This window comes from Mustela putorius, unplaced genomic scaffold, assembly GCF_011764305.1.
Source record: "Mustela putorius furo isolate JIRA1106 unplaced genomic scaffold, ASM1176430v1.1 tig00000129_pilon_pilon_pilon, whole genome shotgun sequence".
In the NCBI taxonomy this organism is placed as follows: Eukaryota; Metazoa; Chordata; class Mammalia; order Carnivora; family Mustelidae; genus Mustela; species Mustela putorius.
The window spans coordinates 38,438,077-38,462,133 of NW_025421290.1; the positions used below are offsets into that span (position 1 = coordinate 38,438,077).

The 24,057-nt window shown below is 47.3% G+C and overlaps 1 protein-coding gene across 1 annotated transcript; it reads right to left on the bottom strand.

Moving 5' to 3' along the window:
* Positions 1-763: 763 nt before the first annotated feature.
* Positions 764-21,493, bottom strand: DLST (dihydrolipoamide S-succinyltransferase). The gene is made up of 15 exons (XM_004739257.3): positions 21,360-21,493; positions 20,765-20,798; positions 18,023-18,071; positions 14,703-14,758; positions 14,496-14,570; positions 14,208-14,263; positions 13,161-13,272; positions 11,147-11,302; positions 10,609-10,685; positions 9,653-9,750; positions 6,053-6,183; positions 4,622-4,695; positions 4,247-4,330; positions 3,656-3,823; positions 764-2,290 (listed from the first exon to the last, which is right to left on the bottom strand). The coding sequence occupies exons 1-15, from the start codon at positions 21,420-21,422 to the stop codon at positions 2,156-2,158; spliced, it is 1,368 nt and encodes a 455-aa protein (XP_004739314.1). The 5' UTR covers positions 21,423-21,493; the 3' UTR covers positions 764-2,155.
* Between the last annotated feature and the right edge of the window lie 2,564 nt (positions 21,494-24,057).

Consider the following 24,057-nt stretch of genomic DNA (forward strand, 5'->3'; position numbering starts at 1 on the left):
ATACGGAATACTGGTGTCACAGCTCTTATGGGGCTTACAGTCTACCTCATTTTGACAAAATGAGGTTAATAATACCTCCTTTGTAAGTTTACAAGAGAAAGCGTCTAGCACCAAGCCCAGGACAGATTAATACTAAAGTTCTGCCTTTTGTTGAACCCATTTCTCCCTCTCCCCCCCACAACCTATTAACTCTGGTTCTGTCCTGAGGCCACTTCGTTCCCATGACAGCCCAGCAGGTGGGGACGTTGCTTAAGCTCAGACGCCATATGTCTGTCCCCCGCAGTCCGGCTAGGTTAACTCCCAACCCTGACTGCTTACATTCCCAGACCACTGCTCCCAGGTGACCTAGTCATCTGTGCTCACTGACCGCGAGCACCCTGGTGTATGTGGCCATCAAGTCCAAAATGCAGACTTGTCGCAGTTGCGCCCACCTCTTCAGTCCATCCCAGAAATGCTGCGAGCCCCCAGAAAATGCTTTTCTCTTGACATCTGGTTCACACCTTTGCGAATCCACTGTGAAGTCTCTCCAAGAGTGCGGCCTGTCAGGCCAGAGGGGCTCACCAGAAGGAAGCCAGGCACGTTCCTGGCACACGGACGGGACAGCTAGGGTTCCACCTGCTGTCAGATTAGCACAACAGTAACCAGAAGCCTGGCATCTCATGGACTAACCCTGGGGACATGCTGCGGCTTCCAAGACTTGGGACAGTCAACAGTGCTGGGGCCGTGCACCGTGGGAACTAAAAGGAACGCAGAAGCAGGAACCTTTTGAGAACATTTGCCCTTTAATTTGCATTTAAAATCAGTTTCTTTAAATATTTTAGGTACAAGTTCTGAATAGTGAAGACAGAGTAGATGCTGCAGGCACTCAGTATCGGCTCCCGACCCTTCCCCCCACCCCACCCTCCAGGCCTTGCTTCTCTGCTCAAGATCCAAACGGGCACGTGCACTAAGTCAGTGGCTCCCGGTGTCAGGGGCAGCAGCCTGAGGCCTGGATGCAGCTGGATACGAAGCAATGAAGCCCAGCAGCTTTCAGGACAAGATGTGTGTTTAAACTTGCTCCAAGCAATTCCAATGATTGGGTCCAGACCCAAGGGGCAACACTACCTTGAGCGACACTGCCCGTTCTCCCCGCTGTGTGGTAGCATCTTGGGGCTGGTTTCCACCACAGTCCGTCCTCCCCGAGACCCCGCTCCCCCAAGGGCCACGATGCAGAGAAACAGAGCTGCCCCTTCAGTCCAAGTGCTGATGCCAATGGCAAGTAAAAGCTCAAATCAATCTGAGCCAGTCCACAGGAAGCCCCCTTACCCCAATCTCACCAGGTGCCAGCCCTTGTGACCAGGCCCTGTCCCACTGCCATGACGTGCTAGAATCTGCTCTGACAGCAGTGTGCTAGAATGGTTCCAAGCAGCCCGCAAAGGTTGGGACAACCACGGCTGTGTGTTTCTGTGCCAAAACGGAGCCTGACGGAGAGGGTGGGCTCTGCTCCTGTCTTGTTACAACATGCCACCTCAGGGAGGGGACTCTGGCCCCCTCCCCCAGACTACCTACCCCGCTCCTCCCCAGATCCCCTGGCCTGTGCTTCCTGGACGAGGTAGAAGAGGCATCCTGAAGTCCATGGCAGCAGAGAATGAACGTGTCATTTAAGCAGCAAGCAGCACCTCTTGGTCTGTGGCCAATACCTCCACACAGGTGGGCTCATGTGAGAACGTGCACAGCCAGACCAGAGGCTGCTGTGAGCTTGGGAGACACCACACCCTCTGAGGCGGCTCTGGAGAACAGACTTTTAAGATACAAACTTGATCACATGGTCCCCAGTGGTTTCCCTATAGAATACTGGCCCAGGGGAGAAGCAAAATCATCTCTGCGAAAGACGAATGGGAGAAAGGCAGGAATATTAATGAGCATCCACTAAGGCTCTCCCTCCCTTAAGCCTCAAGAAGATACTCGAATGTATAAGAGAAGGGTGCAGAGAGGGGAGAGCCTGGTAGAATACCAAGAAAAGACCTGTGGCTGCTGGTTACGTAGTGCCCTGGTTTCCTGCTGGAGGCCAACAACATGTGCCTGGCACCAGGCTAGCCTGGGACCCATGAGGGGACAGGGAGAAGACTGGTGTTCAGTTCCTGCATCGTTGGTGTGTAGGGTACGTGGCTTCCTCCTAAAGGTCCAGTAGGAGGACTCTGGGATCCTCTACCGCTGCTTTGATTTTGCGAAGAAAAGTTACCGCCTCTCTGCCGTCAATCAGCCGATGATCATAGGTCAGTGCCACGTACATCATGGGCCGCACCTCCACCTATGGAGAGAAGTCGACAGGTCTGTCTGCAGCAGAGAAAGCCCCACTGGAAGTGCAGAGATGAGAAAGCATAGCCCACAGAAAAGTTTCCAATTTCAGAGCTTTTCCTACTAATGTTGCTTCTGGAGCCTTCTATTTTCTTTTTTCTTTTTTTTTTTTTTAAAGATTTTATTAATTTATTTGACAGAGAGAAAGATCACAAGTAGGCGGAGAGTCAGGCAGAGAGAGAGGAGGAAGCAGGCCCCCGCTGAGCAAAGAGCCCAATGCGGGGCTCGATCCCAGGACACTGAGATCATGACCTGAGCCGAAGGCAGCGGCTTAATCCACTGAGCCACCCAGGCGCCCCGAGCCTTCTATTTTCAAAGACCAAGGCTTACCCTTAGTGCAAAGCTGTCCCACTCAAGAAAACTTAACCAAGAAAATAAGTCTCTTCACAAATGCCTTTTAAAAGCATTCCTGGGCACCTGGGTGCGGAGTCGGTTAAGCGTCCAACTCTTTATTTCGGCTCAGGTGGTGATCTCAGGGTCCTGGGATCGAGTTCCAGAGAATCAGGCTCCACATTCAGTGGACCCCCCCGACCCCCGACTCGGGCACGTGCTCGTGTGCATGCGCGCTCAAATAAATCTTAAAAGAAACAAAAACATTCTCTGCCCTTTCATTCATCTGCTGTCTAAAGGAAAAGTTTTCCCTTCAATTCTGCAGACTGAAGTTTCTTCTTTAGGGTTAGAATTTTAAAAAGTAACTGGAGATCCTCAAATTCTCTGAAATAGTATGCAAAGTTAGGTGTGTGAGCATTTTCAAAGGAGAAGACCTAGGATTTTTGGATTCACAAGCCCTAGACCCAAAAAGGTTCAAAACACAGGAGTCCAAGAAAATAATTTCCTACCAACATATCTTCTAGGGCCAGCTGAAGACTTCATTGCCCAAACTCCCAAGGGAACACCTAAACCTTCATACAACCTGGGAGCTCAGAGATCTTCACTGCTGTCCTGTTTCCCAGGGGCAAGGACCTTGTTTCCAACTGTGTCCCTACTCCCAATAGCACCTCGAGAATGGAGCTTGAGGACCCCTCCTGAAGAAGGAGCAAGTCATCTCAACTCCATGGTCTCCCACTTTAACTTGTATCAGAATCACCTGCAGCTTCTGCTTCATCAGGTCTGGGTAAGGGTCCAAGAGTTTTTCTTTCTAAGAAGGTCCCAAATGATGCAGAACCACACACCACATGAAGATCAGTGCCTTAGCTATTAAGCAGAAACTAAGAGATACAACTTATGCCTGAAATTACAGTGGACTGTCATAATTATTAGTTAGCTTTCCCTCTCCTCATCATCTAGCTCCTAGGACATTAGCAGTGATGGTTCCTACCTTGCCTCCCACAGCCACTGGCCTATCAACGATGGCGTGCATGCCCAGAATGGCCGACTGGGGCGGGTTAATGATGGGTGTTCCAAAGAGCGAGCCGAAAACCCCTCCATTGCTAATGGTGAAAGTACCACCATCCATGTCTTCAATGGCAAGTTCATTCTTTCGCGCCTAAGAATGGAGATTGAATCATTGAAATATAAGTAAAACCCAGCTTTCTTCACTTACAGAAGCCCAGAAGGCTCCTGTCTGAGATCAACAGTCCAACTTCTAGCTACTGTTCAGCTGAGACACCTGTGGCCAGGCCTCCACACCCGAGGACAGGCACAATCCCTTGAGGACCTTTGCTTTCCCCAGCAGGCCTTCTCTGATAAGGAGAGCACGTGACTTCCATGACTGAGCACTGCCAGGTAGGTAGACTTTGGCTCCTGGGGGTGACTGCCAGTCTCAGGCTCTGCACACCTTGCCCAGCACAGAGAGGCTCTGGTTCCCTGAGCACTGACCCCTGGTGAACCCAGCTTTCCCTGGCCGCCCCCGCCCCGTCCCGCTCCCTGACCTGCCGGCAGCTGACACACACGCTGCTTTCCACTTTACCTTCTCTCCCAGTTCACTGATGGTTCGCTCGATATCTGCGTAATTCATAGATTCCACGTTCCTGATGACAGGAACCACCAGACCCTGATGAGAGTGAGAAGCTGTTTTCAGTTCAGATGAACAGTACCCTTAAAAGTCCCTTGATTCCAGCAGATGCTCTCCCCACCCCACTGAGTATCTTAATGACAATGTGATTAACAGAGTCTAAAATATTTAGGTTTGACATTAAGATAGGTGGGCCAAAAGCAAGTTACTCTTTATTAACACCCTTCTGAAAAAGACAGGATTGCAGAAATGCTCTCTCCCCAGGGGTCTGCTTTTTCATGCAAAGGGAGAGTCTAAGACCAGAGCTCCCCACCTCCTTCCCCAACGTACCCGTGGGGTGGCCACCGCGACACTGATGTCAATGTAATCCCTGTACACCACCTCTTTGGTTGTGTCGTCAATCACTGTTGAAAGAAAACACACATAACGTGTAACGGCCCAAGCCTGGGCGAATGCGGAAATACTTGCGTCAACAGAGTAAAAACCCCTGGTGTCTGGTATAGTGCGTGCTGAGCGGCCGGCAGGAAAAGCGCCGCATCACCCGTGGCACGCTCCTCTTACGCCCAGGCCAACCAATCCTAGCATCTCCCAATCTCCCATCTCTCTCTCGGCCTCCGTCAGGCTGAGCACAGGAGCACCCATTTCTCACAGAAAGGCTCAGGACACCGCCTCACACAGGACAGGTACAAACGGGGTTCCCTTTAACTAGCTCGCCCAAACCCTCCCTTAACGAAGAATGGCTAGGTTTGAAAAGTGCTCCCAAAAAGGCAGGTTAGCAAAGGGAGGAGGGGTAGCGCTGCCCATTCCGCGGCCTCCTCTCCACAAGAGGTGAGGGAAGTCTCGTTCTCGGAGACTCCGGAGAAGCAGGGTAGTGTAAGCCAGCAAACCAGCAGCAGAAAGTCTAGGTCTGGCGCTCAGGAGAAAATACAAGCTTGGCAATCTTGTCCACAGAGACTCTTGTATTGTTAGATAACCCACTGAGGTAAAGCATATTAGTGAGAAAGAGGCCAAAATAGCTCAAAAATGCCTACCTGTACAGGCAGGCAGAAGAAAGGGATGGAGAGCCAGTCAGGAAGCACGAGAAAAACGGAGAAACAAAGAGGTACACATCTGGGCAAAGCAAAGACAGCCCTCTACCTACCCAGAGCGCACCACTCAATGAAAGGGACTAGAGCTTCTATTTCTAGATCTTTAGGGACCCTGGCACTGCTCAGGATTGCAAAAGTGCCACTGTCCCCTCTCCAACCTTCCAGGGAACAGAGAAGTGTCTCAATAGGAAAGAGAACGGCTTGTAAGGTCAACATTTCAATGACGCAGGTGAGCAAAAAGTAAGGAAAACGAGCACCCAGTCCGTGCAAGAGGGCCAAGGCCACGCCCAAGGTCTCCCAACTGAGGTCCATCAACCAGAAATCAAAGGTCGCCCTGGAGCCTATGCCAAATGGGGAAGTCAGGCCCCAAGATCCCGGGGCCCCTGGGAAGGCAGGTGCTAGACAGAACAGGAGAAGCCCTGAGAGCTGGGCTGGCTCAGGAGTGCTTGCCGGCAGAGCAGCTGCCAGCTAGGAACTGGACGAGAAACCATTCTGTCCCGCTAGTGGGGAAAAAATAATCATGGCACCATTTCAGGAAGGGAATCAAGAAATACCTGAACAAAGACACAAAAACACTCCTGTTTTCACGGGTATGAAATAAAGCCTTGGTCTGTGTGTGTGTGGGAGCACACACCCCCCAGGACCTCTTCGGGTCCGGCCACCACAAACTCACCTGCATTGACCACAGGCTGCTCCTGCAAGGCAAAGGCTGAGGCCTTCACGAATGCTGACATGAAGCCTAGTTTGAGGTTATGTTTCTTCAGAAAAGCATCTTTGTGCCGAGCCCTCATCTCCTGGATGTTACTATAAAAACACATTACAAAACAAGTGACCACAAAGCCTTTATTTTGCTTTGCATACCAGTTTCCGACTCCATGTACACAATTGGGTAAGCATTTTTCCCTTACTCTGGACCATCTACCTAAGTTCAAGTTTTGAAATAGTCCAGGAGAGGTCAATACCATAACCTCGCTTCTTTACAAAACCTGGAATCAAAGGAATTGGGTCCAGTCAGTCTTTAGGGTAGGCTGAGCCCCTCCAGGGCTCCCTCGTGTTCCAGAAGTCACAGAACTCCGTGACCAGGAACGTGAACAAGAGCTCGCGCAGCACACTAACACCCTGACCTGGATGAGAAAGTGATTTCCAGCTTCCCTAAAGCTGAGCTCTCTACTCGGAGGAAAAATTATTTTCAGTATAAACAAGGTCTACAAGATAAACAATATTCTTTGTATTTCTTGTTAGAACTGCCCAAAACCCCCAGCAAACTTGGTCAGGGCTTCCTTGTGACATTCTTCCTATTTCCTAAGGAATGAAAACAAAAACCTGACACAACTCCCCAGGTGTTTCGGGCTCCACGTGGTCCGGTACAGACCACATTCGGAACCAGCGCTCTTTTAGGCTCACGGCAAAGTCAACAGACTCCCTCCTATTTCCGCGGAGTCAGCAATTCCATTTACTTGCTCCTTCCAACAGGTGCTAACACCCGCCACACATTAACGGCCAAGGCCGGGCATCAAGATAAGAAAGACACAGCCCTTGCCCTTCGTATCAGTTTACTGGATGTGGTTCCCTTGGTATTTAGGAAGTGGACATGTGTGGACCTGAGCTTTTAAAGTACAAGCAGCTGGGCCTTCTGGGAAGCCTCTGCGATGTCAACAGCCTTTGTTCGTTTAGGACTGGTTTTCCACAGATGTGCCACATATGTACTGCAGTTAGTGGGAGATGGCTTTCCCATCATTTTGCTGCAGAAACCTCAGTATTTATCAGAATACCATTCTGTGATGGAAATTGAATTTAACTTTATCTCAGGCCCAAATGCTCCGTTTTCCCTTTCTCCCCATAATGGCCTAATTCGACATTAGCATGAAAGAGAAGACGGTATAACTTTAACTCCCCCTCAGACTGTTTGCCTTTGAAAAAGGAAGTTTTGTGGGGGGGGGTGCACTGATTAGGTTTAAATGTTTGTTTTCCTGAGTCTAACCTTATTTAGCGCTAGGATTACCACCCTAAAGACATTATTGGTTCCCAAGACACAAGAGCTGCAGAAGAGGGAAAGAGATGTGATAAACATCTCTGCTCTCAAACCTGCCCAAATGCTATTGTCTGGTCATTAAGTAGTTTCTATTTCAGAGCTCTGCCCTTGGAGGCAAGGCCTGGGACAACAGGGCAGAGGAGGAGGTCTCAGGAAGGCCCCTTATGGGTAGCTGATCAGCACAAGACCCAAGGGCACTCGATGTAAACGATGTAAACCACATTACCGACTGCAGTGAGACCCCTGGCCACCGTTAAGTGACACCTCGATTAGCTGCTGAAACAAGATCCTGCTACTGCACTTACCTTCCGATCAAAGCTGTTGGGCCAACTGCATCTTCCAAGGCCACAAATATTTACATGTTTTGTCTTAAGGAATTAGGTAGAATTTCAAAGCCCAATTCAATTTGTGTACAATTTGGCCCTAATGCACTGAAACATAAGCTGCAGCCTTTGTGATTCATTAGCCGAGGTCCTTCCCTACGCCCTACAGACGGCAAGGACAGAAACCTTTAGACACCCAGTCTTTTTAGGAAGCTTCGCAACAGCGTGGATGACGGCCAGTGAGCCAGGCCGCAGAGCCCTACTCTGTGAACGATGCCACAGCACACTGTCCGTAAACCACTCCTTTCTCTAGGCTTTTCCAATCCCTTCCAAAAGAAAACAAATTTCCCTAATGAGAAGTAGGTGAGCAGACTAAACACTGAGAAAAAGCAGCAAAGGGATGACCTGAAGACTTCATGATTTACCTCCCAAATTAGGTAGAAACTCATTACTGGCATTCAAAACATTCTGAAGTACGGATCCAACTTTATTCCCGTTCTTTCCCACATACTCCTCACAGCAGAGAGCTCCCAGATGTGTCCTGACTTTCCTGGGTCAGCTCCATATTATTAACATCGTCTGGAATGACCCTTCCCCAAAATGCTACTTGTGTCAGAATGCTAATCAATCTTAAGGTCTATTAAAAATCTCTTTCGGGGTGCCTGGGTGGCTCAGTGGGGTTAAAGCCTCTGCCTTCGGCTCAGGTCATGATCCCAGGGTCCTGGGATCGAGCCCCACATTGGGCTCTCTGCTCAGCAGGGAGCCTGCTTCCTCCTCTCTCTCTGCCCGCCTCTCTGCCTACTTGTGCTGTCAAATAAGTGAATAAAAAAATCTTAAAAAAAAAAAAAAAATTATCTTTCCTCCACGAAGCATAGCAGAAACTTCCCCTCCCCACTTCTGCTCCTCATCTCCAAAACAAATGATCTCATTTTCTCCATTTCATACTTTGTACCCTTCTGAAACTTCTTTTTCTAGATTTTACTTCATCTGTTTTTTAAAAAAGATTTGAGAGAGAGAGAGTGCGGGGGGAGCTGGAGAGGGAGAGAGAGAATCCCAAGTAGACTCCCCGCTGAGCCCAACACAGGCCAAACGAACCCTGAGATTCTGACCTCAGCCAAAATCAAGAGTCATTCAACCGAATGAACCACCCAAATGCCCCTTACTCTGTGAGTAGCCAATCAGAGGGTGAGCTCCAGATGGATGATGTTCTTTTCACTTATCTCTGCACTCCCCTCAAAGACAGTGTAGCATCCTGTATACAGTACACGCTCCGACACGCGAGCCAAATTTAACTACATTCTCTTCCCCACAGTGCTGGCACTTGTACACACCAAACCGTGAAGAAAATGGGTGAGTCGACAGTCAGCCTACCCTAGAAACAGGTATTCTAAATCTGCCCCTTTGGTTATCCACCCTGGGGTTCTTACTGAAAAACACAACTTGCTTTCCATTTCATTATCACAGCTGTGAAAGGCGAAAGCTACGACAAGCTGCTGCTTATTCACCCCCCAGATCTGAGTGGCTAAGGAAGACAAATCAGGAGCAGTCACTGTGAGAAAGCAGCAGGGTACTGGGCTCTGGCTCTTAGTTTGAGGTCATGGGGTTCTCCATCCCAAGGGTAGGCCCCATTGCGCCATCTCTACTTGGCAACTCGACACTAGGCATCAGAGTTTACCACCACTACCAGTCTCATTTATCAGACGTCACAAGATTCAGGTATAAATGGCTAAGTTTTTTAAGTCACAGAGGCAGGCAATTAGAGAATGAACCCAATGGGTCACTGGGTTTTAATCAACAAGCAGTGCAAAGAAGTACCTCTTCTTGCTGTTAGTTTTGGAATCAGAACTAGGTAGGGGCTGGGGCAAGTTCAAGTGTTCAAGAAAAAAGGCACGGGGAGGAAGAGACGCAGAGCTCTCACCTCATGTCGATCTCGTTGAAAGTCGTCAGCATGGCACACGTGTTCTGGGCCTCCTTCAGACGCTGGGCGATGCGCTGCCGCATCCTGTTCATTTTCTCCTGGAAGCAGGACGAGGATTGACGGTCCGGGATCTCCAGATCAAGCCCCCCACTCAGTCCAAGGGGGCACACAGCTTGCAAGGACCGATGTGTCAAGAACTAGGAACCTAAGTACAACAAGAGCTCCAGGCTCTCTTTCCCGTGGTGGCCTTGGCGCCTCTGAGCAATGACAAGGAAAGCCAGACAAAAACTACTCGCTCAGAGGTGCCTGAGTTTGACCAAGAATGGAAATTCAGGAAATGGTTTGATTTAAAAATCAGAATCAATTTTTGAAAAGGAATAGTGTGGTGTAGGGCTAGTCAGCTCAAGAAGCACTATAGATTTCTGGTGATAAAGACTTGCATGAGAACAGCTATTTGTGCAATGGAAACTCACCAGCAACAAACTTTGAGGCTGTAGTATTTTTAGGAGGTCTTCTTAGACAGAGGAACCCACACTCTTGACCATATACTTCCTTGAGGTTTTACAGGTGCCCCTATCAGCTACTGCTACCATGGAGCCCTCAGTGACATGTCCCCGGAAGATAGGAACAGGGCTCAGGAAGACCACTTCCAGCAGTGTGTGTTACTGTGCGAAGGAGGGGCACACTACTAAGCTCCCACCCCCTGCGGACAGCTCACTCAGCCAAGGCAGGCCAGTGGGAGCACAGCACCATGGGAAAAGCCACTGGGCAGGTGTTCTGAAGACTTCAGGTTCTAGGCCTCTCGTATGACAAGTAGAGGACTACGAACAAGCCACTTCCTAAACTTGGTTGCCATGAGCTGCCAGCAATTCAAAGGGGACACCACAATGCCACACTTCACTAATCTCAACACCGTCCCCTCGGTCTCTTCCTGGAAGTGGTCCCCAAAGGCTTACCCGATGTTCCGAACGCAGACCCTTGCCAGCTCCTGGCTCAGCTACTGGAGGGGCAGCCGTGGGTTTCACTGCAGACACTGAAAATGAAGAGAAGGTGCAGCTCCATCAGCAAAATCAGACACAGAGCAGCTCTCTCAGCCCACAGGTCCCATCCCTTTGTTTTACTAAAATCATCTTTTTGCACCAAAAAAAAGAAAGAAAGAAAGAAAAAAGGAAATCAGAGAAACATTTACTAAGTGCCAGTGCTTTCAGACCGAACAGTCACTTAATCCTTAAGATACTGTGAGGTGTACTAGTACCATTCCTATTTCACAGATGAACAATCTGCCGAGAAGTAACGTAACTAGCCTAAGTCACAGAGCTGTAAACAGAAAGCTGGAAACCTGTCTTCAGATATAGTCTAGAGTTCCTTCTACAAAGCAGCCAATGGAGCTTGTTCGGAGCTGTGATTAGTCTCCAATTCCGCCCAGTGAGGGAACATGGCACTGGAGGAGATGTTCTTCTCCCACACGGAGACACGCAGGAGGTGGAGGCATACCGGGTTTGCTAGCTAGAGGCTGTGAGGGCGAGGGCATTGGTGGCATCTGAGTGGGTATGGATGCTGCGGGGGGAGGAGGAGCTGCCGATGCTGGAGGCTCTGCTTTGGGGGCTGCGGCAGCAGGAGCTTCGGCTGGCTTGGCCTTCGCAGGAGCAGCTGGAAAAGAAGAAAAACAGAGGCCATTGGCACTGTCTGGAACAAAAAGCTACCAAATCACAGATACTTAGCAAGGTTAGCAGCAAAAGCTCGATCTCCAATCACCTGACAAATGCTAACTGGCTATATACAAGGCACTCTGAAATGCACACGATGGTAGAAGGCGCTATCCTTGCACTCCCCGGGCCTCCTAGACGTCCTACATTACCTAACTGCCTCCATTCAGCTGCCTTCCTGATTCACAAGCACCGACTAGTGATCAAGTCTAGCAAGTACTTTCAAAGCACCTATTAAGCCCATGGCAATGTAAACTTCTATGCAACTGAAGATGTTGATACATGAAAGCAACACATTTCTAGTAATGTGAGTACAGACAGCCTTGTCTTCCATTTTACCATCACGTATGGAAGAATGCTCTTAACTATTAAAAAATAAAAGTTTAAATAATCAAAGGCTCACTCAGACTTAGGAGTTCAAAGCACTTCATCTAGCATAATGCTCATAAACCACGACTTTAAATTAGATGTTTTTACTTTATCCATCTGTACATACCTGGTTTCGTATTTAAATTACAAGAACATTCTTTTAAAGGAATGAACAGAAGATGAAAGCATTGATCTTATTCCCTAGCCTTCTACTGCACACTATTTCCATTCTGGGCTTTTGGTCTTACCCTGATTAATCTCAAGGATGCAATCTACTCTCTCTCTCTCAACTATTTTGATAGAGAAAGAAAAACAGACTTTAGTAGTTACAGCATTTAACCAAGAATCAGAAAAGCAGTTATTTTCTTTTCTAATCTCTCAGAATGACTGTAAGGCGCCATACAAATTCATTTCCTTATTTCCCACTTCCTCCCAAGAGAAAGAGCAACCTCCCTCAGAAATGAGAATAGATGTGAAACAAACAAACAAACACTAAAACATTGAATTCTCCAGAACAGACACCATGAAATACTACTTCTTCTCCTTTTAGAATAGTGGCTCTTGGGGCACTTGGGTAGCTTAGTCAGTTGAGTGTCTGCCAGGTCTGGGGAGGAAGCCCCATGTGGGGCTCCCTGCTCAGCGGGCAGTCTGCTTCTCCCTTTCCCTCTGCCCTTTCCCCTGACTATATACTCTGTCTCTCTCAAATGAACAAATAAAACCTAAAAAAACCACAACAAAACAAGAATAGTGGCTCTCAGCCCTGTGTATCAGTATCGAGCTTTTGCTCGAGACAGCATTTAAAAAAACAAAACAAAACAACTTTAATAACCAGGATGATAACCCAGATTTAATATGTCAGAATCCTTGGGCTATAGGGTCTAGGCATTTGTGGGTTTTCGTTTTTTTTTTTTTGAGAGAGAGATGCACGTGCAGGGGTTAGTGGGGGGTGGGGTAGAGAGAGAATCTTAAACAGGCTCCATGTCCAGGGCAGGGCTTGATCTCAGGACCTTGGAATCAGGACCTGAGTAGAAATCAAGAGCTGGTCACACAACAATGGAGCCGCCCGGGTGCCCTGCATGTTATTTTTAGAGCTCCCATCTGATTCTGATGCCAGGGCTGAGGGGAGGGAAGAAAGAAAAAAAAAAATCACTAACTTTAAAATCTTCTCTCTATTATACTTTTAAGAAAAGGTCCAGCATAAGAAATATATGTGGAAATAACAGTTACTATGAGGTTTTGTTTTTTAAATACCATCTTCTTTTAGAATTTACCGCTTAAAAGTACCCAGTACACAAATATCACCTGTCTTAGTCCCTCAACTAACAGCAACCGGAAAGCCAGTCTTGGAGTTATCATGGAATTAGTAGATTATGCTCAGCCCCAATTCCAAGGGGGAACACTGGAGACCTTGACAACCAGGAGAACTTCTTTACCGCCAGTTTTCCTGAGTGTGAAAAGAGGAGTGCCTCCTTCTACTTTTCCCCCATCAGGTACCAAAAGAGCCTCAATCACGCCATTTGCTGGTGATGGAACCTGCACAGATGTCTGAAAAACAAGGACCGAGGGAGAAAGAGTCCAAATTTTTACTCAGCATTAGAAAATTGTCTAGAATCTCAAATATGAGTCACAACAGTCACAACACAGATATACTAGACTCTGCTTATGGAAACACCAAGGCCACGATCTCAGAGTAATAAGGAGTCAATGCTATCATGAAGATTCACTGTTTGTCCTTCCTCAGAAACCTTAAAAGCAATGTTCAGATAATGTATTTCCAAGTGAGACACAAAAACCCAATTGAAGCAGTTCACACACACATATGCACACATGCAAACACACACTACAAAATTAATGCTACTGAAGTACATAATACATATACTAAGAACAATCTAAAATTAAAATTTTATTTTTTTAATTAAAATTTTAAAGCTTTTTCTTTTTTAAAAGATTTTATTTATTTATCTGACAGACAGAGATCACAAGTAGGCAGAGAGGCAGGCAGAGAGACAGGAATGGAAGCAGGCTCCCTGCTGGGCAGAGAGCCCGATGTGGGGCTCGATCCCGGGACCCTGGATCATGACCTGAGCCGAAAGCAGAGGCTTTAACCCACTGAGCCACCCAGGTGCCCCAAGCTTTTTCTTTTTTTTTTTTTTAAAGATTTTATTTATTTATTTGACAGAGAGAGATCACAAGTAGGCAGAGAGAGAGGAGGAAGCAGGCTCCCTGCTGAGCAGAGAGCCCGATGCGGGACTCGATCCCAGGACCCTGAGACCATGACCCGAGCCGAAGGCAGCGGCTCAACCCACTGAGCCACCCAGGCGCCCAAGCTTTTTCTTTTTAATGAGCTATTCCAACACTTTTACAACTGAGGTTAGAGCAAGTTAAAAATTATCTTTAACAGTTAAGTCCCCTTTTTAAAAATTAGGTTAAAAAACCAAAGGGAGACCACAAAAAATTACACTAATATAGGACAAGCCTACCTTGTCAGTTTCAATCTCACAAACCACTTCATCTTCTGCAACAGTGTCTCCAACGGCTGAAAAGACAAAGGCTACCTGTTAAGGCGGGGTGGGGGGGCCAGGGGACCCTAGTAGCTACAAAATCCCTTTAGATAGTTGTTATAAGACCCCTTCCCTACAGGGCCAGGAAAAATTACATGTCGTGTAGAAAAGGGAGGAACCCAATTTATTGCGGCAGGGAGATGGGGAGGTCAGTGATGACAACTTTATCAAATACTTCAACTTAAGAAGTAGGCCCTGAAATCTTACCTTTCTCCCACCTGACGTCTCCCTCTGTGACAGATTCAGCAAATGCTGGAGTTTTGACTGTAATCACATCATCCTCTGGGAAAAAAGCAGAAGAGGAAATCACATGTAGTCCGTATTTTTCCTTTTTAATTAAACTCTTGTCAGTTGTTGCTCTTGCCATTAAAACACCAATCCCATGAAGGCAGGAAACTGAAGGCAGGTACTTACTGCACACAGCTGTAGTTCTGAAGAAGCGAACACTGAAGACACTACTGTTGTTAATACTGCAGAAAAAAAACATAAAAAAAGTAAACTCCTTTAGCAGGTGAGCCACTGGCAAGCTAGTCTAGAACTCCACACATAGACCACTTTCTCTTTAAATCAGTGATTCTCAGCCAACGGTGCCCATGAGTGTCACCTGGAGGGACTTTTTAAAACATTCATGTCCAGGCCCCATCCCCAGAGACTGACTCAACAGGTCTACAGCAGAGCCTGGACGACAAGGGTACCCTACGTAGTAAATGCCTTGGGTTGAGTCCAGAACCCTGTGCTCAGTGAAATGTCAGTTCCCACAAAATATAGACTTTCATTTGGTTCAGTGAAGAAAAAGATAAGCATCCTTTGCACATCCACTGTAAGGGATTAGTCTCCCGATTAAGTTTTTTCCTAGACAAAATCCAAGGAAAATAAACTGGGTGCCCTCGCAGTGCCTGCCACTGTGCCACAAACAATGAGGTTTCTGTCTGCAGGATTACAAACAGAGATCAGATAAGGCAGCAAGAGGAGACAGTTAACTCAGAATTAAAACGAGATATTATGGCCCAGGGGTTGGGAGAGGGCAGAAGCACCAAAAAAACCCTATCTCCTAGTTGGTTCTCTGGCTAGGAGACAATCATTGGTCCATTCTGGACTCATTCAAGAGGAACTTCAAAAGACCAAGATATTTTCTGATAGGACACTAACTTCAAATAATGTAACTAGAGAATGATACTACTTTGTATACACAAACCATTAACAGTGGTTAACTCTGGAGAGTGGGAAATGTAGATATATACAGTACCCATGGTTATCTGTTATATACATACACATTTTGGGAGCGTGATCTGGACCAATGGGGACTTTCACTTTCTACACTTTAGGATTCTGAATATTCTATAACAAGTACCTTTGTAATACTGAATTAAAACAGATTCAAGTTGTCACTTGTTATTTGTACTTTTGTAATGTCAAAATAACTATAAGATCTATTTTAAAAAATCAAGGGAAAATATGCTATTTTTTTTTTTAAAGCACAAAACACAAGGTAATCTGCAAAAAGTTTATAACCATGTGTTAAGTGTTCATGGACAAGAACTCATGGGTAGTTTGCGATTGCAGAGACTCCTCTGTGAGGACACTCAAGAACCTGGAGCTCTGGATGACTCTAAGAAGAGGAACTTGGGGGGCACTGCAAGACAAGGGTAAAGTCTCATTTTACTTTTGAATCATAAAAAACCAAAATGTTTTATAATAAAGAGTTTTTAAAAAATAAAGTGGGTACTTTATTAGATTAGAGTGATCTCACCCCACAAATTTTAGTGGGGTGTTTTTTTTTTTTTTAAACAAATAATTTACTGGGGCACCTTGGTGGCTCAGTAGGTTAAGCTCTGACTTTGACTCAGGTCATGAGCTCGGGATCCTGGGATCCAGCCCCGTGTCAGGTTCTGTGTTCAGTGGGGTTTGCTTGTCCATCTCATACTCCTGCCCCTCACCCCACCTGTGCTCTGATAAAAATCTTTAAAAAAGAGTAATTTACTTTTTTTAAAAAATGTTTTATTTATTTGAGAGAGAAGCAATGAGAGAGAGTATAAGTGAGGAGAAGGTCAGAGAGAGAAGCAGACCCCCTGTGGAGCTGGGAGCCCAGTGCAGGACTTGATCCCAGGACTCCAGGATTATGACCTGAGCCCAAGGCAGTTGCTTAACCAACTGAGCCACCCAGGCGCCCAAAAGTAATTTACTTTTAAACACTTATTTGTTGTGTTTATTGCATCAAAATTTGTAGTTGTTCCAATTTTCCTTTAATTGCAGCTGAGCAGCACATTTTAAATTGCTCTAAATAATTTTTTTAACATTTTAAAAATCGATTTTATTTATTCATTTCACAGACAGAGATCACAAGTAGGTGGAGAGGCAGGCAGAAAGAGGAGGAAGCAGGTTCCCTGCTGAGCAGAGAGCCCGATGCGGGGCTCAATTCCAGGACCCTGAGATCATGACCTGAGCTGAAGGCAGAGGCTTCAACCCACTAAGCCACCCAGGCGCCCTGCTCTAAATAATCTTTAAGTTACAAAAGTATCAGATGTTCACTTGTAGAATATTTTGAAACAGCAAAAAAGCCATGATTATACTGTATAGTAAAAAACAGAATTATTGGGCGCCTGGGTGGCTCAGTGGGTTAAGCCGCTGCCTTCGGCTCAGGTCATGATCTCAGGGTCCTGGGATCGAGTCCCGCATCCGGCTCTCTGCTCAGCAGGGAGCCTGCTTCCTCCTCTCTCTCTCTCTCTCTCTCTCTCTGCCTGCCTCTCTGCCTACTTGTGATCTCTCTCTGTCAAATTAAAAAAAAAAAAAAAACAATTATTTTGTAACCCATGTTTCCCCATTTATCACAGTGTCGACATGTTAACATGACATAGCTTAACCAATCCTGCTCTATTTGGCCATTTTGAGAGAAATCTGGGTATACCAGGAGTTCTTCTGTAACGATTCTTAGAAATGGAATTGCCGGATCAAAAAATACACACAGTTCAAGACTCATGAATGCTAATTGCCCTCCAAAACCTAACTCAGAAATTCATGTTTCTAGTACTGAGTGCATCATTTTCTTAATTGAAAGGTAAATCCCATCGTGATGCACAGTGAAAGAACTAAACTGGTGACCCTTCATTTTGAGGGTTCCCCCTCTGCAGAACCCAGCTTGATGGCTGTTTAACAGATAACTAGAAAGCATCCTTTTACCGCTACCCTGAAAATACTTGGAATGCAAAGCAGCATTAAGCAACACTCATAAGCAGAAGTTAATCTGAAACACACACAGGTGGCCTTTCTCCAAACCCTGTTACGCAATAATAGCATTCCCTCTGATGTAGTCAAAGTCCCAGGACTCAACTGACTCTGTCTTTTGTTTTTACTGTTTCTAAAAATGAAGAACTATGCTACCAAGAGGATGCTCTAAATCTCCACAGTAAATGTTAACCTCCAGCCCTTCAGCTGCACCTGTATCCAAGCAGAATACTTAAGAGCAAGCTTCTGTATCTATTCCCATAAAGAGAGTTCCAACTTCACTTTCATTACAATCTAAACACCTGAGGAGAAGCACACTCCACCTGACATGGAGCTGAAGCTCAAGGTACATCACATGTCATAAATCAACATCAAGGTTAGGCCTACAGACTCAACATAAGCACCTTGATTATCTAGGCCCAGAAGCCAGTGAAGAAAGCAGGTGGTCAAATTTAGAACTGGTGTCTTAAATACCCGGTGGCCACACATCTGTGCTCCCCAGTGATACTTACACAATCTTCCTGCTGTCAGGGTAACCTGGTCCCTGACATAAGGAGACCCCTGCAAGAAACAAAACAACTCGTAACCAACAACTCTTATACAGGATACCTGCTGGGAATAGGAAAAAAATCTGTTCACCCCTAACTCTGACATAGAGCAAGATCAAATGTAGGCAACAATATCATCCTTATCACACAGAGTCCTGCTTCTTAATGGCAGAGAGCAACAGGTATGTGGGATCGAGAGTGGGTACGTGTTTTGAAAAAAAAAAAGGGGGGGGGTTCTAAGGGCTTACCTTAAAATTCATAACCTATCATTATCCCTACATGTTTTCATAATAAAACCTCCCTACTCCCCCGAGTGTTCAAACAGAATTGAAGCTAGAGAAAGACCTATCCTGGCTTATCCTGTGACTACACAGAGCCTAATCTGAGAAGCAGTGGGCAAGTCTGGTCTGGGTTACGGTTTCCCTGGTTACTTAAAATGCACGGAGCCGGAAGTCTCACTGCGTACACCTTAGTAGCAACGCCGGGGCTACTCTCAGCTCAGGGTCTCCAGCCCCTGGAGCCCAGGGTCTCCAGCCTGCCCCACTACTGAGCAAATCACTGTTCCTCCTTTCAGTTTAATTGCGCTCCCGTGAGCTCTGAGGTCGTGCACTCTGGTCAAACTCAGCAAGGTGGGAGCCCCTGTCTGCCCCACCAAATGTCGTTATGACAGATAATGGCATTCTCCCCACTGACAACTAATCACAACAAGGGCTGCCACCTCACCTGAAACATTCTTTCAGGGGTCTTCTTTTTTTTTTTTTTTTTTTCCAGATTAACAACGCTTTCTAAATAAATGATGGGCTCAGGAAACAAGAGAGGAGAAACAGCTCTCCCTTTTGCCTCCTTCTTCCCCAAATCTCCAGGGTTTCAAGAGTCAAGGAAATCACCATGTCCAGTAGTCCGTGCCTCTGCAGTATAAATCCCAAGCAGAGCATATCTTTGAGCTAGACAGCCAGCAGCCCATCCTGAGTTTTGGAACCCTGAGTCCAATTTAGAGTTCATCCTACGGCAAGTCTCATTTGTATAGTTGCTTTAGGGTTTATAAAAAGCTTTCACATAATGACCTCATTTTGATTTTCACGTCTCACAACTCCCTAAAGTAGAACGACCATCTGCTATTATTCCCACTTTTTATATAAGTAGGGCCTCTGGAGGTTTAGGGGACTAGCCCAAGGTGAAGCCCTGAGCCACAATGCAAACCCCAAGTACAAGGTTCTTTCCACTGTCCTACCAGTCTATAAATGGAGAAAATGTTTACTTTTAGGATTCCTAGTTTAAAAGAATATTTATTATTCAGAGTCCACTATGAGCTTACACTCTGCTAGGTGCCTATGTTCTCACGACTCTTAGAATAAAGTCCAAGAACTTGACACATTCCTGTACTGTCCAGCCCTCCCTATCTTTCCAGCCAGCCAGACTTCCTTTCCATTTCTATGACAGGTCAAGTCCCTTCCTGCCTGACAACCTCTGCACAAGCAATTCCCTTTGCCTGGAATATTGTTCTCTTGGCCAACTGCTACGTATTCTTAAAGACTTGGCTTAAATATCACTTTTTCAGGCAGGCCTTTACTGACATTCTCACCACACTCTTGACCCTCCCAAGATGGGCTACATCCCGCCCTTTCATTATATGCTGCACTCCTTGCTCACAGTCACCACAGTGTAATTGTGGCCTTATGTGTGCATAAATGTCCCTTTGCTAGCTCTCCAGCTAGCCCTTATGATCCCGGAGGGTAGAGACCAACTGTTTCTCTGTCACCTAGCACAGTGCCTGGCACATAGGAAGAACTCAAAGGATCTGTTGAGCACTTGAGTAAATGACAACATGGTGGGTTAAGAGCTTAAGTTGAGGAGGCAGGTAGAGCTGGCTTGACCAATAGGTGGCTGAGTGATCTTGGTCAAAGCACTTACCCTTTATTAGCCTTGGGGCATGCGTTTGTAAAACAGAGAATACCTTTTTTTTTAAACATATAATGCATTATTTGTTTCAGGGGTACAGGTCTGTGAACACCTCTCTTATTGTTTCTTGATGATAAACTGCAAAATGCAGAAAGCGTTCAGAACCATACTTGGTCCACAGAAAGCTCACAATACGATCGACTCATCCAACGAATGTTTATGTCAGGCATATAAAAAATTGGGATAAAAACTAAATTGCTTCCAATAGTCTCTACACCATCTCCTCTCTCATGCCATTTCTTCCTTTAACCAAAATTTTCTGGCTAAATCCTTTTTTTCCAGTTTCAAAACACCGCCAAGCTCTTCCCTTCTTCAGGGACTCTGTAGATGCTATTCCTTTTCCTTTTCCTGCTCTTCACTGAACTCGCCTCTGTCACAACCTCTGGGTTGCAGCTTTAACATCCCCTACGAAAGAGGGCCCTTCTGTCCACCTTCATTTATTTCCTTCTCAGCACTTAATCAAAATTCATGATCCCTCATCTGCTTAGCAAGTTACACATTGCCCCTAGACCTTAAGCGCCAGGAAGGTAAGAATTGTTAACTGCTGCATCCCTCGTGGGCGCCTAGCACAGTGCCTGACAGGCAGCGGAAACTCGGTAACTATGTGCCAAATGAGTAAGTGACAGCTGTTATTAAATAGCACTTTGTTTCGCTCCACATCGTGTGGAGAAACGAAGGCACCCCGGTTTCAAATACTGCTCTGCCCAGGAGGAGGGCATGTTAGGTGACGGCAAGGGCACAACTTACCAGGCAGGGAACGTCTCCCTAGAGGGCAGTTCCCCTGTTGAGAAAGAAGACATTATCGACGTCACCCATGATGAAAGGAAGGAAGAAACAGCTTTTTAAGAGAGACTCAAAGCGGCCGAGGTGCTAGTGACAGGTGAATCTCGTGACTCCAAAAGGCAAAGACAACAGCCAGGGCTCCCAGTCGGCACCCTGGGCCTGCCAAACTACCTCAACTTCCCATCGGGGCTGACGTCCACTAACGGGAGAATGGGGGCGGGCCCCGATCCCGCCGGGGGACTCGGCGGCGCCGCCTCCCAAACTCGGAGTCTCGTGTCCGGACGGGCGCGGCTCTGGGCGGCTCCTCCGCCCCGGCGCCGAGGGTGGGGCCCAGCAGGGGACTGGGCACCGGCTGCCTCGGGAAGGCGGGGGGCCGCTGGGCTCTGCAAGACGACCCCGAGAGCAACGGCGGCCCCGGGCCGCTCAGCCCGCGGCCTCCGCGTCCCGGTGCCCTTGGTGCCCGGCTTGACCGGCGCGCCGCCCTCCTGCTCCCCGGGCTGCCCCTCTGCCCGCCGGCGAGTTTCTCATCCGCCGGTGCTCCGGCCCCACCGGACAATACCTTCTGGAAGGCAGAGAGCGAGCGGCTGAACGCCCGGGACACGCAGCGAGACCGGGACAGCATCGCGGCGGCGGCGGCGGAGCCGAGGGCGGGCGGACACCGGATATAGGGCCCGGCACCAACCGGAAGCGGGGCGGGCCGCGGCACCCGCCGCGCGGGGAGGGATGTTCGGAGCGAACCACTGACGCCGGGGGAGGGAGGGGGGAGAGAGCAGACAGGCCGCGCGGAGCGGCCGGCGCCTCTGCACACCCGTCTGCGCCAGAGAGCCCACAGCGGCGGGGCGCTGTCGGAGCCCGCCGCACGCCTACGAGCAACCGGAGATGCTCGTTCCACCCACCCCAACACCTTTCTGCAGAGCTGGCCCGGAGCTTGGCGCCGGTCTCTTTCTGGGACCCCGGGACACCGCGCCTAAAAGTGAGGAAGGCTGGCACGGGCTTTGAACTCGGATCTTGGCAGACATGCCTGCTTGATCTTACACGTGGGTGGCGTGGGGCAGATGACATTGCTTCCCTGAGCCTCAGGTTCCACAATTACATAAAACAAAACAAAACAAAACAAAAGTCACTTCCCTGCCTCTCTAACTCCAGAATAAAGAAACAGCTTAAAGGAAGCTCTGAGGGGTTCCCATTGCCCTTTTATCAGACGATCGCTAAGTAACCTTACTTATATCTGATCTTCCCTAGTGCTACTCACACTCTCTCCAGCCAAGCTAATTGTTTCCCATACATCCTGTGCATTTTGAAGGCCGTTTATTAGTCACTCTATCTCTAGAATATAAACGGCTAACTTAGGGACCTTGTCTGTCTTGTTCATGGCTATGTACAGTACTTAGAAGAGAGATTGGCATAGGTAGGTAGGTGTGTAATCATTCTGCCTGGTATCTTCAAAGTGGAAGCACGTAGCTTCCCCTCCCTCTTTTTTAGTTTTCCAGGCCCCTGGATATTCACCTTCCTTTTTTTTTTTTTTTTTTTTTTAAGATTTTATTTTTAAGTAATCTCTGTGCCCAAGGTGGGGCTGGAACCCATGACCCCAAGATCAGGAGTTGCATCCTCTACCAGCTGAGCCAGCCACGTGCCCCTATAGCTCACCTTCCTAATAGAAAAGGTTTCCTATAAGCTTTGGTGGAATTAAGAGTGATTGAATGAATGGGGGCACCTGGGTGGCTCAGATGGTTAAGCGTCTGCCTTCAGCTCCAGTCATGATCTTGGGGTCCTGGAATTGAGCCCCACGGTGGGCTCCCAGCTCAGGGGGAGTCTGCTTCTTCCTCTCCCTCTGCCTCTCCTGTGCTCTTTTTCCCCTTCAAATGAATAAATAAAATCTTAAAAAAAAAAAAAAAAAGGAGAGAGAGAGAGAATGAATGGGCTGCTGGTGCCTGCTCTTTTTTTTTTTTTTTTTTTTTTTTTTTTTTAAGGACTTTATTTATTTGACAGACAGAGATCACAAGTAGGCAGAGAGGCAGGCAGGGACAGAGAGGGGGAAAGCAGGCTCCGTGCTGAGCAGAAGCCCGATGTGGGGCGACGATCCCAGGACCCTGAGATCATGACTTGAGCTGAAGGCAGGGGCTTTAACCCACCATGTTGGTTTCTTAAGCTGAGTCATCTTACCTCATCCTCAGGCACCTTTATGGTGCCTTCACTCATCCAAACTCTGTAAGTACTTCCACTGGAATTCTGAAGGGATGGGCAGACCCTAACTAGAAATAGAGAAAACTGTCTTGCCCAGCTGCTACCCCTGATCACATCTTAGCATCCTTCACCTGGACTATTTTAAAAGCTTCCTAAAGGGACCTGGGCCTCTACAACCACTTTCTCCAAGCAATCCTCCATATCCGTGTCCAAGATCCTTTGAAACACAAACCTAATCTGTCACTCTCATGCTTGACCTCTTTCAACTGCTTCTCCCTATCAGTAGGATGAAGTCCAAACTCCTCGATTTGAACGGCACCTGGTAACCTGGCCTTGGGCGGGGATGATCCACCCCCTGATTTTCACAGGTGCTGAGTTTTAGTCCTACCACACTACTGGCAATCTCTCCCATGTGCTATTTCACTTCTTCCCATTTCTGTGTGGGCCGAGCTCACCTCCCATTTGCCTAGGCACTGCTAATCAACCGTAAGTCTTTTGAATCCCTCCCTAATGCCCTCTGTCAGAGTTAACTGGTACCTTTTCTGTGCTTCCAAAATATTACACAGCATGTTTCTCTCCTTTGCATTATAATGTGCTTTTTGTCTGTCTTCTCTCCTGGGCAGAGCAAAAGAAGGAATGAGACGATGGCTATTCTCCTGAATCCCCTGCCGAGAACACAGTGCCTGGTACTCCATAGGTACTCAAGAAATACAAGTGGAGTGACTAAAGACTTCATGCTTACAAGACCGTTCTATGCAGCTGAAGAGTTTCCAAAACAGGAATCCCTTGAAGGGTTTGCTGTTAATATTTCTAGACAGCTACTTCATTTTTTCCTCTTTAAGTGATTAATTTTAGAGATTATCCAAAGTTTAGATGCCCCGGGCCTGGGAGATGTGACAAAGCATTTCTTCTGGAATTTCGGTGATCACCCAAGTTAATCTCAGATGTTATGATTTTAGATACATACACACTCGCACAGTAGCATGAGAAGTCTCTTTCAGAGGATAAAGGTTGAAATTGATTTCCTTGAGACGCATATGAGCTTCCGTGGAGTCCAAGGTGCAACCCAATGA